The sequence below is a fragment of the Nasonia vitripennis genome, chromosome 3 (genome assembly GCF_009193385.2).
Source record: "Nasonia vitripennis strain AsymCx chromosome 3, Nvit_psr_1.1, whole genome shotgun sequence".
NCBI classification, from domain to species: domain Eukaryota; kingdom Metazoa; phylum Arthropoda; class Insecta; order Hymenoptera; family Pteromalidae; genus Nasonia; species Nasonia vitripennis.
This window is the reverse complement of record NC_045759.1, coordinates 7,570,700-7,589,632: the sequence shown is the minus strand read 5'-3', so window position 1 is coordinate 7,589,632 and position 18,933 is coordinate 7,570,700. Positions and strand designations below refer to the sequence as shown.

Sequence of the window (18,933 nt, the reverse complement as noted above, 5' to 3'; positions counted from 1 at the left end):
CTCGTTAAGTCGCGACGCGGGGATTTATGATCCGACTAATTATTTCGCCGCGAGGGAGAGTCGAAGGCTCGATGAAGTCGCTGATAAATTTCGTCGACGCGCTGAGTATATGGGTTGTCCTGCGGGATGATGGGGATAATGCCGCTGCGGTTTTTCAGCGGCGATGATGCTGCTGACGATTTCTCGGGGAGATAAGGGCTTTTCCTCCTCAGGGGTTGGGGAGAGAGAGAAAGAGAGAGATATATAGCGTACGCTGGTTGTTTATTTAGTTGAGAAATTAATAACATCAGCTGCGTTAATTCATAATCAAAACAGTATATAGTCCATGAATCTCGGCGGTACAAGGAAAATTGATATATAGCCTACACGGGTATACTATACGATAACTCAATAACGCGTATAGTCAATCGGGGCTCAGCACAATTTCATCACAACTTTTATATATACTCCTATACGCACATTAATGCGTGGGTGGAGATATACTCTCAACGTTTTGTTATTACCGTCAGCGTTCGTCGAATCGAAAGAGCGGCGCGATCTCTGTGCTGCTGATTCGATGCGTATATATATATATATATATGTGTGTGTGTGTGTGTGTGACAATGTTTCATCCTGTCGATCCGAGAAATCATCATCGCGAAAACAAGTCGTGTCTTATCGAGAACATGTGCGATTCAGGTTCAGGGAAGCTGGGGATCGTATTGTTTTGAAATCGAGCGTGTCGGCTCTTATATTTCTATGCAATACCGTCTACGACTTACACCCATTGATAATCTCGTATCTTCTCACCCAACACCTCACATCCGACACTCTCTCCGACCTCTTCTCTCCTAAAAACATACACAGCCGACGAAAATGCGCGCGAAAATTCCAGCCGCAGCTAGCTCCTTATCAGGAATATCCCCTGCCCCCCCCCCCACCTCTCTCTCTCTCTCTCTCTCTCTATAACACACTCGAATCAAAAGCTCCGTCGTCAGCCGAGTTTTGTGGGAAAATATTAAGCGCAGGTTCCTACGATCGAGTTTCGCTGACTCGACCGCGAGACTTTCGCCTTTTATCTACACTCCTGCACTGCGCTGTCTTGCATGCGCCGCGCGAATACGACGACCGTAACGTTCTTTTTTTTTCTTCTTTTTATTCGCTTCCTTTTTATAGACCAGGAGGTTTATAGTGTGTGTTGCGATAAGAGAGACGACTCGCGCGTTCCTTTATATTTACGCGCTGCTTGCGATTATTTAGTCGGACGAATTTTTTCAATGTACACGATTCAAATGGCTATATATGTTATACAGTTTCGAATGTGTAATACAAGATTCATCTGTTGCTCGCGAACAATTGAACGTCGATCCTGCGCCGATTACGCCTCGAAATCCCGCATTACACGCGACGTAATTTCCCGTCCTCAAAACCGGGATTACAATGTAATATCAAGTCCGCAGATGTCAGGAGACGTCGAATAATAGCCGAAAATATGGATAATCCTCGTAAAAAAGTGAGCAGCGATGAATTTCATCGATACGCAACTACATCCGTCCTCGGGACAATAAAGTATATAACGCGTGTAAGCGCTCGACGAGGACGAGGGAAAAATTCGACGAAAAATCGGATTTACCATATAGTGCAGAGAGGAGAGAAAAAGACACTCCCACGTTGGGCGCCATTTTCTCTCTCTCTCTCTCTCTTTCGCGCCTCTCCGTTATGTTTAGCACAATGTGTATTCGCGCGACACAATGTGTAGAGAGAGAGAGAAGGACGAGGGATTGAAGGGAAGCTGCTCTCGAACAGTCGCGTAGTCGCGTTAAAGAGCATTACACAAAAGCGCGCGACACTTGAATGGCCGGAGAGAGAGAGAGAGAGAGGGTCGGCACACGCGTATTCTCTCTACTGCTCTTTTCAACAGTGAGAGAGAGAGAGACGGGGTCCTCGACTCGTCGAGGTTTATTATATGAACTTTGTGTGTCGCGTTGCTTCTATTTTCCCTTTGAGGGGGGTTGCCTGTATGTAAGCTCCCGTTGAGAGAAACTATTGCCGGTGCTGTGTGTGTGGGTTTTCGGGCCTGTGGAGATGATGATGATGATGATGATGATGATTGGAGTGCGGTTTTTGTTCGGATGAGTTGCGACGATGGGCTGAGAAGTGAGCAGTTAGCCCTGTGGCTGGACAGCTAATTGAGCGAGAGTATCCCGATGAGCAGACTTTGATAAAAAAAAGCATTCGTAAAGAATTTTCGAATGTCCGCGTTAAATAAAGACTTAGAGTATTTAAAAGTATTCATGAAGTAATCTTCATAAACAAATTTCTGAAATGTGCAATGTTAACAACTGAAAGTAAAGTATTTTATGGTTGTGTGAATTATGAAGAAAATTATCAAACATACAAAATCGTGTTAATTAGAAACACATGAATATCAAGAACTAGTGGAGTTTCTACAAATTCAACACTCGGTCTCAGAAAACGCCACTTTACTTTTATTACTGAATAATTTATATATTTTTCTCTGCAATCATACATTGCTTCTCATTTATTTATTTATTATTAATTAGCCCATAATTCGATTTAGGTAAGTGTTGTATTTGATTCCCGTCACTGTCAAAAACTTTTAATTTTTTAATTATATTTCTTCTAATATATGAATAACATTAACAACAATAATAATACCTATGAAACGCGTGCGCGACATTTTAACGAAAATTAAATTCTTTAAAAGCAAGAATTATTTATGATTTCTTCAGTGGTAACAATTAATCCACGCTAAATAATAAGGAATACTTGGTAAGACTTCTGTTTTGACACCAGAGCATCTGCTGCGAAATTTCATTGAAAAAATAATAATTCCTTATTAATGCTGCTGAAGCGGACATTCGTTAAAACCTGAAGCTATCATTAAGAATTCTATGAAAATACTTATTGAAAAAAACAAAAACAAAAACATTCACTAAGAATTCATTACGATTTTCATCAAATTTTCCAATTCTCATCGGGTAATTTATTGGTATGTCGTCTTTTCCTTACCTGTTTCGATATTTTGAAAAGCTGGACAAACAATTACCCGCGCAAGCTAATTCCCAGCTGGTCCATCGCGTTAAAACAATCGGCCCCTCGTAAAACCTACGCTATAGGCATTACGCAATCGAACTATCGCCAATTTGCAGCCCCTCACCCTCGTAAAAGTCTCTCTCGCGTAGCGCTGAAATCCCTCGACCGACGGCACTACGTATATATATATATATATATATATATATATATATATATATATATATATATATATATATATATATATATATATAGCTAGATAGGAGAGCTGGTTATGTGTACGAGTATACAAGGGTGTCTCGAGTTTCACGCTTCGTCGCAATAACACACTCCCGACGTGTCCTGGCGGTGTGTAACGAGCATAGATACGTCGACGCGGCAACACCTGCGCGAAATTCACGCTACACAGCTGTATAGTAGCTAATCGAGAGACGCTTATCATCTGCGATGCTCGTGTGCAGGGATAGACTATTTTTAGAGGATTAATCAGTTACGACGAACGGAGACATGCTACACGCAGATGTGTCGGTGGAATTAACTATATATGGCTTATCTCTCGGCTTTTCTTTCTATATACCGGCGCGATACGCGTATACAAGTTATACGCGGAGGTGGCTTCTCCGGAGCGCCGTTTTTTATCCTGCGTGTGCTATTCTGTTATAGATAACGTGGCGATTTTATTATTATTTTTTTTCACAAAGAAAAAAGCCTCCACAGAGCCTCGCGAAGGAGTTGCGCAATAATTGGCCGACACAGCCATATATATAACACGCACTCCCCTCCCGCATCGAGATGACAGATGCGTGTGTGTATATATATATATATATATACTCGGCACGCGCAGGGGACACTCGCTCGCTCTCTCGACCTATAATTTATAAACCGGGGGTTGTTTTGGGGTAATTGCGGATAACGCGGATAACAAGCCGACATGGGAGTCACTCAACACCGTCGTGTATATATATATATACACACACACAGCTCTCGTCGCTTCGTTAAACCATCTCTCGCGGCAACGTCTTCTATATACACGGGGCGATTTTCCAACGCGATAACTATGCGCGCATTCGGAGAAGGAGAAGAAAACCAGGATTAACGGAGTTCCCGAGGTGGAGGCAGCTTTCTGGACCTTTAGACGCTCTATACATATAACACGCGGTATGTATGCGTGTCTTTGCACAATGCGCACACGCGATCGCAGCCGGCCGATTGGGGGCTTGCGCAAAAAGGCGGACTGTACTTTTCACGCCCTCCTTTTTTCCAAAGCGTCAGATCACTCTCTACAATGTACAACACGCAGCATCTGCGGACGAGAGAAGGGGAGCAGCCGATCCCATATGCACGTAACATGTTCTTTTTCTTTTCTTTTATTTATTTTTTTTTTTTTTAACAGCCTTTATTCAAACCATATATATTATATATATATATAGTATAATTTCAAATGGATGCTTCGCGCGCGGCGCTGCGCACTCGGATTTTTATATAGACGTTTTTGCGTCCCGATTTTGTTCCAGTCGATCTATCGCAGCTTTCACCGTCATCGTCGGTTTTACACGTGGTTTACACGTGGCTTTTCGACACGCGCGCGAAACACCAACAACGCACTATATATAAAACATTTTTTTAAATACATATACTCCTTTATTTTCCTTGCGCCTTTGGTACACTTGTTTTCTTTGCGTTGCGGTCCGATCACGTTATAATGCGAGAGTTGCTCGTCGGTTAAGCATAAAAATACATCATTATGGCGGGTTGAGCTTTTAGTTTTATGGGTGTCGAATTGTATTTACTGTAGCTATGTATTTCGAAGAAAACTTTCTGTATAATCATTCCACTCGGATTCTATCGTAGCATTTCTGATAAATTTGTCCAATTAGGCCATTCGGTGTACTTTGCGCTAATTCATCGTCGAACGCGTCCAATTCGCGCGTCACGTGTTTGCTTTTCTCAAACAATAATGCAATATTAGAGTATACCAATTGACGATATTGACATTTCGGAAAATGATATGCGTCAGATAATTATACACTATAATATAATATATAGAATGTTCTCATATAATATAATTACATACGCGTAAGAGAATCGTATGTACACAAGAAATATATTATTTTGTTCATATATATATATATACATATATATATATATCATATACTTATATATTTTATTATTTTCATATATCATACGCTTGGAAGACAGAGGTTTATATCATAGATATGCATGTTCCGCTTTTTTTTTTTTTTTTTTTTTTGCCACATCAGTATAATATTATAAGATAAGTACATAAATGCGTAGGATATAAGCTACTCATCTTATGTACAAGTATACCCATTGCACTTGTTGTATTTTTCTTTTATACAACGTTCATGTATACGAGCTAAGTCACTTAATCATATAACTCATTTTTCACGTGTCTGTAATCCCCCCTTTTTTCTAAATTAATTAAACAAATCCTCTCCTTTTATAAGAGTAAGTATCATCAATTCAAGAACAATTGCTCAAACGATTAATCGGAAGCTTCAAAGCGTCAATCTTTCGAAACGACTAGTAAAAACGCTATCTCGAATATGCAGTTTTCTCTCATCATCGAGCACATAACGCGAAATCAGCGCTGGCTATATATGTGTGTGTGTGTGTGTGTGTTATTAAATCGACTAGAATTACAAACCCTCGTACAATGTAAAGTTACGGACTAGAAGTACAGTATACGATAGATCTATCAATTATATAATAATAATAACGAGTAGAGTATAATTACGGGGAAAATTCGACAAACGAATGTAAACGATATGCATAGAAACAACAGCAAGTGCTATCGGACAGATGGAGGAATCGATGAGATGCGTACGCGCGAACGACTGCAATTTTATGTAACATTGACTTTGAAAAATTGAAAGGCTTTTTAAGATATTGCCTGCAATTTCATTTCGCTATACATACAACCTTCAGAGTTTGCGATTTTCCGTTTCTCGAACGTACATTTTTAAAATTTGTTATTATCCTTATTTTATTATTAATTTTCTTCGTGTATATTTTATATTCATTATTTCTTAATTAATATAATTGAAGAGAGCTGAGAGTGTCGTCTATATCGAATATAATGGGATATCGTTCTCGATGCGTCGTGACATGCATATAATATATTGTTATTTTCTCGTTACGCGTGATAACGATGCGGCTATAATGTAATATACCTATCAACGTCGTGTATACTATATAATAATGAAAAACGACACGAATAAACAATTTCGATATAATATATGCAATAGATTTCTTTCAGACAAAACGATCACACGCACGTATACACTGTATAGATCGTAGCGTATAACGCGCCCTAAATACAAAACATACCATAAACTCGGATATTCTTTTCTTTTTTTTCATTGACTTAAAAAACGTGCGGATCGACCGTAGGTGATGTATAATCTAAAGGACAACGAAAGGGGCGCATACGTGCGGCTACGTCTCTGGTATAACACATAATGAATTTTCCCTCGCGCGGGAAATTCAAAATTCAAATTACTCCATGGTGTCGTACTTGACCTTCTTGACCTTGAAGTAGCGCCAAGCGGCGTAACCGGTGATGGTGAGGAGGACGGCTGCGGCGAGGGTCGAGCCCACGGCTACCGGCGCGGTTTCGTCCCGACCCGCGCGTGCGCTCAGGGCCGTGCACGAGAACTCCATCGCGAAGTCGTTGTTCTTGAACTTGAACGGCTGCAGCTTCATGTTTCTGCAAGAGTGAATTTTTTTTTTATTTTTTTTTTCTTTTTTATTCGAGTAAATAACTTATGTAGGATATTCGCACACTTGCGCTCTTCATCAGGAGCAATCTTTCAAGGTTTAACGAACAAGCTCTAATTTTTTTAATCAGCCCGATTAAAAACTCTCATTATCCCTGTTTAAACGGTATGCATATATCTTCGCCGTCCCAGAGGGAAAACTCTACATTACACGCAATAAAGCTCGTATCTAGATCGGAGTAATATTTCAAACTCGTAACTCATCGTCGAAAGTTGAAATAAAAAAAAGTCGTCGCGCGAGTGAGAAAAAAAAACAACAGAACGTTACCTCAGGAGCACACTGGCATGATTCTTGCCGTCGGTAAGCAGAATCTCCTGCTCGTCGTCGCAGGCGTACGACTTTCCCACGGGGGTCGGGAACAGCATCGAGCTGTGCTTGGCTGCTGTGCTCAATCTTATTGTTCTATCTGCAACGATTTTAACAATAAAAATTCTTTAAACAATGTCATAAAATACAGGAGAGGAAAAAGTATTTTTCTCGATGACAGTAGCATTATCTTTATACGCAGATATATAAGCCGACGAAAATTTGCATAATGCGGAGGAGGATCGATCGTTACTCACTGGGCTGATCGATATGCTCGAAGTGTCGATCGCTCGAGTTGTAAGTCAGCTCGATCTTATCGACGTACCATCGCTCGCCACCGGGTGTCTGGAATGCGGGGTGAGATGATTTGTTAGAAAATTGTGCATATCGATTGGACGACATAATATTGTATACCCGTACCTTGGCGAAGCTCCACGACAGCACGAAGGCGTTCCACTTCAAGGACATAATGACGAAATTTTCGTTGTCGCAGTTGCCGGTCACCGTCGCTTCATCCGGGACGTAAATATCAGCCTCCTGGAACGTAATCGCCGTTTCCGCGCGATTAGATAACCGTCGCGCACAGGTTCGTGTTCGAACCGAGTTCTTTTTCTTTTTTTTTTTTTTTTTTTTGACATACAACGATAAACATTTTTTTAACGCCGAGCTCGCGGCTATTACTTGTAAAATTGACTTTTTTACGGCCCCCATCGATAGCAGCCTGTACATAGATTTTCCAGTCCAGCTACACTGTTTCGAAGTATCTAGTATATATAACGAACCTGTTCCTCTCCGAGCTTATCCTTGTACTTGACGGTGATAAGCGCGTCGACCTGCAGCAGTATGCAAGCTTGTCCGTTGCTGCCGTTGAGTCGATACAGAGGCATCTCGGAACTACCCCCTCTCGGTGCTATGGTAGTCTTGACCGTCGTCGTGGGGGCTAGTGTGCCCTTCGCTTTGGCCGTCGCCAACGTCGCCGTTGCACTGGCTGTCGGCTTTATCTCGTTGTTCACCACCGGCTGGGAAGGATGTTTGTTTTGATTTTAACTTATTGGAAGAAGCGTTGGGATGACGCGAAAAGGATTGTTTGGAGGAGTATTCCGACGATCGAAGGGTTCTATTGTCCTTGTTGGTACTTGTTTGATTGGAAAAAAGGCTAACATTAAATCTCGCCGGTCGAATGTTTTTAGAACGCGATGTTGTTAAAAGTGGCTATTGTGTTTCTGACGCGCGATTTATCCAACTGTGTGGAGAAATTTTTAAAGCGCTGATATTTATCATCGGTTCCTTTTCAATCCAGCCGTATACGACGAGCGAATGACGATTAGTTCGAGTGTATGCAAGCAGCCTTATTTCACTTTTTCATTATTCGTGCTAATTGATAACTTGTATTGTAATAAAAATGCAAAACGCTTATTATTAACCGAAGGTCGATGCAACTCGAACAGACTCATTTCTCGAATCCCCGTCGTATACAACCCAATAATCTACTTATCATTCGCTGGAAAACACTTTCCCCCCGCACGAAAAGATTCAAATCTCGCGCATAAACGTAGTAATAGTACTACGACGAGTGTCCTCTCACCCACGCGATATCTACGTCAAAAGCCACCCCTACTATACGCGCACCTTCGTAGGTACGCTCTTTTCGCGTCGCTGCAATCACGTGAGCGCAATCTAGTCGCGTAGGACGAAAGTGCACGACGCGTAGCGACATACGCGATGCGAATTACGAGTCGGTAATTACGTGACGTTATTCGTGGGTATCGGTAGTGTTGGGACAAGGCTTTATTCCTTATATGTATATCGGTTAGTTTGCTGCAATTTGGCGTGAAACGCGCGTGGAGAATCAGCCTTGTGAAGAGTTTGCAAATTGATTTCCTCGACAGACGCGGGTGGAAATCGATGAGGGGCAAGGGTTATTCTGCAGTCTCAGTGTGCCGTGTTGAATTGGAATTAATATATTCGGAGCTGTGATGGCGAAGGGTGGAGCGATTTTTTTTTTTTTTTTTTTTATTAGACAGGGGTGCGTGTGATGTACTCGTAGGCTGTGAAGTATTTTATTCGAGACGCAATGAAATAAGTAAGTGATAGTACTTCATTCATTCAGTCGTATAGGATCAGTTCACCTTTTCCAGAAAAATTCGCGTTCACTCTCCTGATGCATCTCAAATCAGGATTAAATGGCATACTCACGAGGGGAAACGGTGTAACTTTCGGCAGCCCATCGAAAAACACATTGGCGTTGCGCTTGGTGGTATAAGGTTCGTCAGTATCCGCACTTTGTGGACTTTCCGTCGTCGTGGTCGTCGTCGTCGTCGTCGTCGTCGTCGTCGTCAGGGTCGGCAGGACGAGAGCCGAGCCTCGCATCAACGGCCCGATAACTGAAGAAACATCGAAAAATCAATGATACACCCTCACCAATTCCCCATCAATATCAATCCTCCATTCAAAAAATTCAACTCACCCACGAGCAGCAGACAGGAAGCTCCGAGGAAGGACATCCTCTGATACGCCATATTCTGATATTTAGATGCACACCTCACGCTGACGGCTCTTACAGGACACTAGAGTAATGCTCGAAGACACGAAGCGCCGAGTATTATACTTCGAGGAATGAAGGGCCGTGGCGCGCGCAACCGGAGGGATCAATAGACCCCCGCGCGCGCGCGCGCGCATGCACCGCCTACGCATATGTTGCACCGCCGCCACTCCTTTTGCAGACGAGCCTCGTTAATTCCGCCAGGGTGGCTGAATTTTTCAATTACCTACTTTATTTTTAGAGCGCCGTTCAGAGCGCGAGCTACAGAATTCGAGATAGCGTAATCGAGTATACGGAATACGTATAGATAACCGGGGGATTCCCCGTATTATGTGTCGGTATACCGAAAAACCCCCCTGGAAAGTCCGGAGATGCGGCAACTTCCAGCCGAACGATCATCCGAAAACTCCGGAATCTTTATCTCCTATTGCCGAGCATATGCAAATTCGCATACACATATATATATATATATATATATATATATATACACACGGGCATAAAACATACACGAGAGCTGTAGGTATAGTAACGGCGACTGCAGCGCCACCGATGACGTAGCCGTTTCCCCCAAACCCATATAGCTATAATAAATATAGGCACGCAGGTGTATACCTATATATATATATATATATCAAGATCCAGCAATTTCAACACGTCGGTTAGGCGCGCGCGCGCGCACGGGCGAGACAAGGACGAAAACATCGGACTAACGGTGTGCGCCGCTGCAGCGCGTCACAGAGAAGAACGGATAGTCTCGTTACTCGTATAGCCCAGAACTTACCATCGAGCGTTATAGCAGTCCAACTAACCTATAGTAAATTCACACGCATACTTACACACGTCAGAGAGTTCAGCAGTAATATTATAATGTCGCGGCTCGCGTATTAGCCACGATATAACTTGACGACGACAATCATCCGTCCTCTCACAGCATCGACGCAGCAGTAGCAGTATAGCAGTCGCGGGCATTCCCCACATTTCCTCTCTTCGTGCGCGCCTTTTTTCTTTTTTTTTCGCTGCGAAATAACCCGCCACACTATAGCTGCGCTGTCTCTCGAGTCGAGAGCGTGTATATAGTATATAGGCATAGCCAGCAGGCTAGTCGCGCAGTACACGGAATTTACATCAGAATCGATTCGACCGCGAGCGCTGTCGTGCGTGTGTGCTCCGCTCTGAATTCTGCCTGACTTTTCCCTTTCTCGAGAAGTGCGAAGAAAAACCATGACGTCGAGGAACGAACTTCTGATGGTGCTTGTCCTGGCGCTGGCTTGTCTGGTCACTGGACATCCTGCTGCTGGAGAGACTAGTCGTAAGCATCCTCAATATATGCCTATGTGTTATTTCTTATTTTCCTTAAATGTTCCAATGGTGGACGCGTGGAACTTGCGATCGCATTACTTCATGCGGGGGACGGAGTGGGACTTTTCCGGGGTTCGCGTTATTATGTCGCGCTGGCTTTGGCTCAATTGGATGGTTTTTCTTTTTACGTGGAATTTTCGAGACAAATTCGCGAGGATGGATTTTTTTTTTTTTTTTTAAGAGTGTAAACGTGGATTCAGCTGCGAGCCATTTAAATATTTCTCATCAGAGTCGAGAGAATTATTGAAATATACTGATAAGTTATGAAATGCGAATGGCTGTTCTTTGTCCGTGAGTCTGTGTTTGCCAGACCTCTTTTATCTCGCACATGTGTTAGTCATACAGTACCATCACTTCATCGTCATCCGTAGTTATGTGCTTTATTTCGTTTCTTTATAGCAACCACTGAGAAAGCTATGCCACCTCAACCGCCTCAGGTGTCTACAACATCAGTGCCGGATTCAACGACTGCTGCCAGCAATGTGACAACTCCTATCCCTTCAGGAACTAATACAACGACAGATTCAACCCCTACCACGACAGCTAAACCTACTACTGCACCAGTGAGTATACTTTGAATGAAATTTGTGTTGATAGGAATGCTTTTAAGATCCTGATGAAATTTAATCATCTGTTTGATTTGTGATTAGCCGACCGAGACTACATCTACAACACCGAGCACTACTACCTCAGAAAAGCCAACTAAAAAGCCAACTGATAAACCAACTACTACTACTCCTTCAACAACGACACCTGTGACCTCCTCAACCTCCACAACTGCAAAACCAGATCCATCTCCAACTCCTAAGCCTACAAGTGCTCCATCGAACGCAACTACTTCTTCACCTGTTACTCCACCAACTCCACCCAAAGGAAGACACTTTGATGGTCTGAGCTTCTTGGGTGAGTTAACTATTTATAGTTTTAATTTATTTGTTTACAAGCTCTATTTAACACTGAAATTTTATTTGCAGGTGGCATCATCCTGACAACCTGTCTGGTTGGACTGAGTGTTGGCTCTTACAAATTTTACAAAATCAAAACTGAGCGTAGCTATCGCACTCTCTGAGATTACGCTCTCATTCAAACGATCTAAAACTCCTAAACAAAGATTATCAGCACTGCAAAGTGTGTGGAATACTAAGATTAATCACTTTAATTATAGTAATATTGTATTTTTTATAAAGCGTATAGCATTGGTTACAAATGCTGAAGTGCTCTTAGTATGTTAAAAGAAAAAAAAGAAAAGATATGTGCATTCGTACGACTGATCCGACTTGATTTGATTTTTCATACATTAGGTTTTAAATTTTTAATTTAGAGTGAAAGTATTACTGATATTTGAAAACAAAAAAAAATAGAAAGTACTTGTAAGAAGATTTTTCAATTATTCATTCCCATCCACACGTTTATGCACAGCTACGAAGATGTTTGCGATGATCACAAAAGCGCAAAAGAAGTCAAAGTGAGTGAAAAAAAGAATCTCAAACTGTATAAGAAGTGGCTTAAAAACAATACTAAGTCTTGATTCAAGTCAAATGGCATTTATTCTTTGAATAAAGAAAAACTATATAGTGTATAAATGTATAAAAATGTATGTTACATTTTCTAATCTTACGATGAAATAAATATATACTATAAACGAAATTCCGCATTCGCACGTACTCCCACCAAGTACCCAAAAAAGGCAATCGCAATTGAGATAGCCGCAATAATTATCCTACCGCAGCTCGTCGTCGTGCGTATAGGGTCATTTCGCTCGCGATATATCGACGTTCTAGTGACAGAACGATGTCCCTAGCCGTAGGAGAGGAAAAGGAGTCATAGTAGAGGGGGAGCGACTGAACCGCGACCGGTACACGACGCAGACACAAATGCGCCGACGGGGCAGAGGGGGCGTACATCAGAGGAGGACCTGTCATTTCTTTAGAGCGAGTAGAGCTCGCGCAAACCGAGGCTTCCCTTGTCGTCTGTGTATACTGTCTAGGCGGCTCAGGTGATAATCATCAAAGTGTTTCAGTATTATTTACAAACGCGTACGTCACATTTCGCTTTATTCTTTCGTGTGCGTCTTGTCCATTTTACCGCATAATCCAACAAGTTCACGCATACTCGCCATCTCTCACTGCACTGCATGAAACTTTGTCTCTCTCTCTCTCTCTCTCTCTCTCTCTCTGTGCAACGTATTCCATATATACATGTATACATATATATACGAAGCTGCTCGTATTGAACGTTCGCTGCCTACTCTCATATATATATATATTATATATCACTTATTCTCTTCGCGATGATCTTTACTAGTTGTCCCCGAGTTTTCCGTCGATCATTTTTCGACATTATTATCGCTCACGACAATTACTAACCATTCCACCCGTTGATTCACACGATTTTTAACTTTCTAAGGCGACCGACAGCTGAACGAGAGATTATTATTTCTAGAGCATTGATCCAAACGGCCCTGCTGTCTCTATACGTGTATGTCTCTTAAATATATATGTATATGTATAATGTACACATATAACTGTGCGTGTATGTGGATATATACATTGTACGTATTATGTGTAGACCTTTACTAACGCCTCAGTGTTGTTTATTTAACTATACTGGCAAGATTTTTTTGTCAGTGCGTGTTTATATCTCTCTATATATATTACAAGTTTTTTGCGCTTAGTATTTTAGACTTGTTCGATGTTCTATAGAGGTAGCTCGCAAACTCATTATCATATACTCTTACTTTAACAGCAAAAATGACCGACTCTAAGTATTTCACCACCACTAAGAAAGGAGAGATATTTGAATTAAAGTCGGAGCTGAACAATGACAAAAAAGAGAAAAAGAAGGAAGCTGTCAAAAAGGTAAGATTCCCTTGCCTTAATCGAGCGATTTCATCAGCTTCTGTACAAAGAAATAGATTAAGATTTTACTACCTTCAGATTAACGATCATTTGGAAATACATTTCAGGTCATTGCATCTATGACAGTTGGCAAAGATGTTTCAGCACTCTTCCCAGATGTAGTGAATTGCATGCAGACAGATAATCTAGAATTGAAGAAATTGGTGTACCTTTATCTTATGAACTATGCAAAAAGCCAGCCAGATATGGCTATTATGGCCGTCAATACATTTGTCAAGGTAATGTATCCTGAAATTTATATTCTACTTATTCACATTTTTGGGTGCACTCTAAATATATAAATACAACATTATTTATATATTCTAAATGTTCTCATGTCTATTCTTTACTCAACTATACACAGAAATTCACTAAAAAATACATTTCTTACTAACTTTTCATACTAACAAGATTCCTGTGAAATTAACAATCTGTCTGCTTCAAGTCAAGCTGTGGAAAGTTATGCATCTCTCACATAAGTTTCAGCAAACTATGGATTTTTTTCTCTTCATGACTCTTCCACAGTTTGTCTCTTTCTGAACATGCAGATCTGGCTGAACGGTCATAATAATAATTTTACGTTGAGCCATCTGTATTGTAGTGTGTAGGATAGTGTGCTCTGACGGTACAAGATTGGATTGCTTATTTTTTGAAGGGCACGAGATCAATGATTATTATTAAAAGTAGCTTGATGTGACCTTGGCTAAAATAGAAAAGTAATAGATTTTCAATAATTGTAAAAGCCCCATCACTGTAATTTATCTGCACTTGAAACCAAGTCCAAAATTCGAAACTTAATATATATTACGATTAAAGCACAAAATTCAAGTTTTGCCAGAGCAAATTGATAGCAATGCAATTTTGATTAAAGATAAATTAGTCTATATACTCTCTGTATTTGACTTTGAATTTAAATTTAATACTCAAATTTACTCTTTATTAATCGTTGTTATTGTAATAATTTAAAATTTTTGAAATTTTCAGTAACTCAAATAAAAAATTTTAATTTCTGTGAGCATATACATACATATTTAATATATATCTTACATATTTTGTTTCAAAAACAGTGCATGAGCACTTATCATCTGTGTCTAGTCGTAGTCTCGTATTTTATGTTTGGCTTGGTCAAGTGCATGTCCATTATCATTTGCTACAATGAACATTAAATTACGTTTTGTTTCCCTTAAGGACCAGACTAGTGTAATATTCTAAAGAGTAGAAATATTTTCGTCTGCATTATAATATAATTTCAAATTTTGAAAATGATTTTTTTAAACATTATTATTATTATTATAGCTTAATGAGTAATAATTATTAAAAATTAGTGTCTGTATAACAAGGCTGTCTATCGATGTTGTGACTGATGAAAAATTTTTACTTTCTGCTTCATGTATATTTACTACATGTCTATATAAGAATTTCTTCAAGATCCAAGTTGTTATACGTACATAAGTAAAGCATATAACAAACAAATCGTGCTCTTTAAAAAATGACTGGTTCAAATAAAGCAAAAAAAAAACAAACTCACATGCGATGTTTATTTCTCTTGTGAATAAAACAAACAAAATTTCATACGTAATTAACTAAAAATAATAACAATGGTGACGGTGACCAATTTTACATTTTTCGTTCTGACACGCAAAAGGAGCTAGCAACATCTCCGATGACTAAGGTACCATTTCATTTTCTATACTGTCAAGTTCTTGAGTTGACATAGATAGCCATTACTGTGACTAGACTTGAATCCCTGGCGTGACCAATTTTTGCGTAGGACTGCGAGGATCCGAACCCCCTGATTCGCGCGCTAGCCGTTCGCACCATGGGATGCATTAGGGTCGACAAGATCACGGAATATCTGTGCGAACCACTGCGCAAATGTTTGAAAGACGAAGATCCTTATGTGCGCAAGACAGCAGCCGTGTGCGTAGCCAAGCTTTATGACATTAATGCAGGTCTGGTCGAGGACCAGGGCTTTCTGGACCAGCTCAAGGATCTCCTCTCCGACAGTAATCCTATGGTGAGTTTCATCTTCCGCTTTCATTTTTTTTTTTTTCGAATTTCCTGTTAAACACACCTGTGTTAATCGTCGTGTTTCATCTCGCAGGTGGTAGCGAATGCGGTAGCAGCTTTATCCGAGATCAACGAGTCGAGCCCAAGTGGACAGCCTCTGGTGGAGATGAACGCACAGACCATCAACAAGCTCCTCACAGCTCTGAACGAGTGCACGGAGTGGGGCCAAGTGTTCATTCTAGACTCGCTCGCGAATTACTCTCCTAAGGACGATCGAGAGGCCCAGAGTATCTGCGAGAGAATCACACCTCGTCTGGCGCACGCCAACGCCGCCGTCGTCCTATCAGCTGTCAAAGTACTCATGAAATTGATGGAGATGCTGCAGTCAGAGTCGGATTTCGTGGGAACACTCACGAAAAAGCTGGCACCGCCACTCGTCACATTGCTCAGCTCCGAGCCGGAGGTACAGTACGTCGCATTGAGGAACATCAACCTGATTGTCCAGAAGAGGCCGGATATCCTGAAACACGAGATGAAGGTGTTCTTCGTCAAGTACAACGACCCCATCTACGTCAAGCTCGAGAAGCTGGATATCATGATCAGACTGGCATCGCAGGCGAACATCGCACAGGTTTTGTCGGAATTGAAGGAGTACGCCACGGAGGTGGACGTTGACTTTGTGAGGAAGGCCGTCAGGGCGATTGGTCGTTGTGCCATCAAGGTGGAACCTTCTGCAGAGAGATGCGTGTCAACGCTGTTGGATCTTATTCAGACCAAGGTAAATTACGTAGTGCAAGAGGCCATCGTCGTGATCAAGGACATCTTCCGCAAATATCCCAACAAGTACGAGAGCATAATCTCGACGCTCTGCGAGAACCTCGACACTCTTGATGAACCTGAGGCACGAGCCTCCATGATCTGGATCATCGGCGAGTACGCTGAGCGTATCGACAACGCGGACGAGCTTCTCGAGAGCTTCTTGGAGGGCTTCCACGACGAGAATACTCAGGTGCAGCTACAGCTGCTTACCGCCATCGTCAAGCTCTTCCTCAAGAGGCCCACCGACACACAAGAGCTCGTGCAGCAGGTCCTCAGTCTCGCCACTCAAGACTCCGACAATCCGGATCTGAGAGACAGAGGATTCATCTACTGGAGACTGTTGAGTACCGATCCGGCAGCAGCCAAGGAGGTCGTGCTCGCTGAGAAGCCGCTTATTTCAGAGGAGACAGATCTGTTGGAGCCAACTTTGCTGGACGAGCTCATCTGTCACATCTCGAGCTTGGCTTCGGTGTACCACAAGCCGCCGACGGCGTTTGTTGAGGGCAGAGCAGCTGGAGCCAGAAAATCACTGCCGGCTAGGAGTAACTCTAACGATGACCCGGCGTCCAGATCGCAACCGCAGGCACAGGTCATTCCTGCACAGGACTCGCTTATCGGAGATCTGCTCAGTATGGATATCGGTAAGGGATAAGGACTGGCTGACTGATTAATTGCTAATATATTTTTTCTAATACAAATTTTAAAAATCGATCGCTTGCTTAGGTGGACCATCCCTGGTAACGCCAACACCACCACCTTCCACAGGACTCGGTCTGGATCTGTTGAGCAGTGGTCTCGACGGTATTCTAGGAGGTCCCGAAACTACCGCCCCACCTGCCGTGTCACAGACAACAACCGGACTGCTAGGAGATATCTTCGGTTTCACTCAGGGCACGACGTCCTATGTAGCACCAAAGGTTAATTGGTTACCAGCGGAGAAAGGAAAGGGCTTCGACATTTGGGGAACGTTTTCAAGAAAGTAAGCACAAAACTTTCGTGTTTGACTACGCAGTCGGACCCATTAGAACGTTTGAAGTTAATGTGTATTATTGTCTTATCACTAGGAATGGTCAGATAAACATGGATATGACGTTTACGAACAAGGCAATGCAGCCAATGGGAGGTTTCGCCATTCAATTAAATAAAAATAGCTTTGGTTTGGCACCTGCGGTACCCCTACAAGTTCCAGCTCCATTGAATCCCGGTCAGAGCATAGAGGCATCGGTGGTATTGTCTACTGTGGGCGCGGTACAACGGATGGAACCCCTCAACAATCTCCAAGTTGCAATTAAGAACAATATCGATGTCTTCTATTTTGCCTGCATAGTTCCCATGAATGTTTACTTCACCGAAGATGGACAATTAGACAAGAGGGTATTCCTATCAACATGGAAAGATATTCCAGCTCAAAATGAAGTACGTCGATAATTTGTTCATGATGCTTTCTACGAGCATGGGATTCTTTTAGTAATTGATGTTTACGTTGTACTTTGTTCTTTAGGTTCAATATACCTTATCTGGAATTATGTTGACGACGGACCAAGTAGTATCGAAAATGCAGCAGAATAATGTATTCACAATAGCCAAGAGGAATGTTGAAGGTCAAGACATGCTGTACCAGTCACTGAAGCTTACCAATAATGTATGGGTGCTCGTTGAATTGAAAATTCAGCCAGGAAATCCAGATATTTTGGTACGTGCATTTTGTGTGATTGTTCAAGCAAAGTGTAAGATAATAATGTCGTTAATTTAACTAATTGCTATTTCTTTTTTTCTCTTCCAGTTATCGTTAAAATCAAGAACTGTGGAAGTGGCATCTGCAATCTTTCAAGCATACAATGCTATTTTATATTCATAAATTTATAATCATTCCATTATATTTCAAGTTTTGTGTACATTTGTTGATTATGACATTATCTAGTGTTGGTGCCTGACGAGAACAAAAATTTTTAGGAACGCGTATTGCAAGTTGTAAAATTCAATTTTAATAATTTTCATGAAAAAAAGTATAATTATTGAGGCATCCAAATGCAAGATATATATGTATAAAATATACAACCCGTTTATTTACACATTGTCACTACATTATTTACCCCTCTTTCCCTCCGACCTTTATTTCAAAGTGTACATTTTTCAAAGCAGTAAAATCAAAGAATACTTTAAAGT

The 18,933-nt window shown here is 41.4% G+C and overlaps 3 protein-coding genes across 11 annotated transcripts; 2 read left to right on the top strand and 1 right to left on the bottom strand.

Moving 5' to 3' along the window:
* Positions 1-5,262: 5,262 nt before the first annotated feature.
* On the bottom strand, positions 5,263-10,094 carry LOC100122551. The gene is made up of 7 exons (XM_031926421.2): positions 9,608-10,094; positions 9,337-9,524; positions 7,923-8,159; positions 7,561-7,677; positions 7,398-7,485; positions 7,102-7,240; positions 5,263-6,763 (listed from the first exon to the last, which is right to left on the bottom strand). Exons 1-7 carry the CDS (start codon positions 9,657-9,659, stop codon positions 6,553-6,555), a joined length of 1,032 nt encoding a protein of 343 aa, XP_031782281.1. The 5' UTR covers positions 9,660-10,094; the 3' UTR covers positions 5,263-6,552.
* Positions 10,095-10,317: 223 nt separating this feature from the next.
* LOC100117816 (cell wall protein DAN4) lies at positions 10,318-12,688 on the top strand. Of its 2 annotated transcripts, none has more exons than XM_001607155.6 (4): positions 10,318-10,991; positions 11,441-11,604; positions 11,692-11,944; positions 12,016-12,688. In XM_001607155.6, the coding sequence occupies exons 1-4, from the start codon at positions 10,904-10,906 to the stop codon at positions 12,108-12,110; spliced, it is 600 nt and encodes a 199-aa protein (XP_001607205.1). In that variant the 5' UTR covers positions 10,318-10,903; the 3' UTR covers positions 12,111-12,688. The 2 variants fall into 2 exon arrangements, with proteins under 2 accessions (XP_001607205.1, XP_032454450.1); XM_032598559.1 differs by lacking the exon at positions 10,318-10,991 and adding an exon at positions 11,204-11,332 and having other exon boundaries at positions 11,413-11,604.
* A 180-nt stretch (positions 12,689-12,868) lies between these two features.
* LOC100117777 (AP-1 complex subunit beta-1) lies at positions 12,869-18,839 on the top strand. 8 transcript variants are annotated; one of them, XM_016984159.3, is made up of 11 exons: positions 12,919-13,037; positions 13,448-13,519; positions 13,787-13,899; positions 14,007-14,177; positions 15,584-15,610; positions 15,710-15,955; positions 16,043-17,408; positions 17,491-17,746; positions 17,832-18,183; positions 18,269-18,460; positions 18,551-18,822. In XM_016984159.3, exons 3-11 carry the CDS (start codon positions 13,792-13,794, stop codon positions 18,623-18,625), a joined length of 2,793 nt encoding a protein of 930 aa, XP_016839648.1. In that variant the 5' UTR covers positions 12,919-13,037; positions 13,448-13,519; positions 13,787-13,791; the 3' UTR covers positions 18,626-18,822. The 8 variants fall into 8 exon arrangements, with proteins under 8 accessions (XP_008213578.1, XP_032454436.1, XP_032454435.1 ...); XM_016984158.3 differs by having other exon boundaries at positions 12,919-13,077; XM_008215356.4 differs by lacking the exon at positions 13,448-13,519 and having other exon boundaries at positions 12,869-13,037.
* The last annotated feature ends 94 nt before the right edge of the window (positions 18,840-18,933 follow it).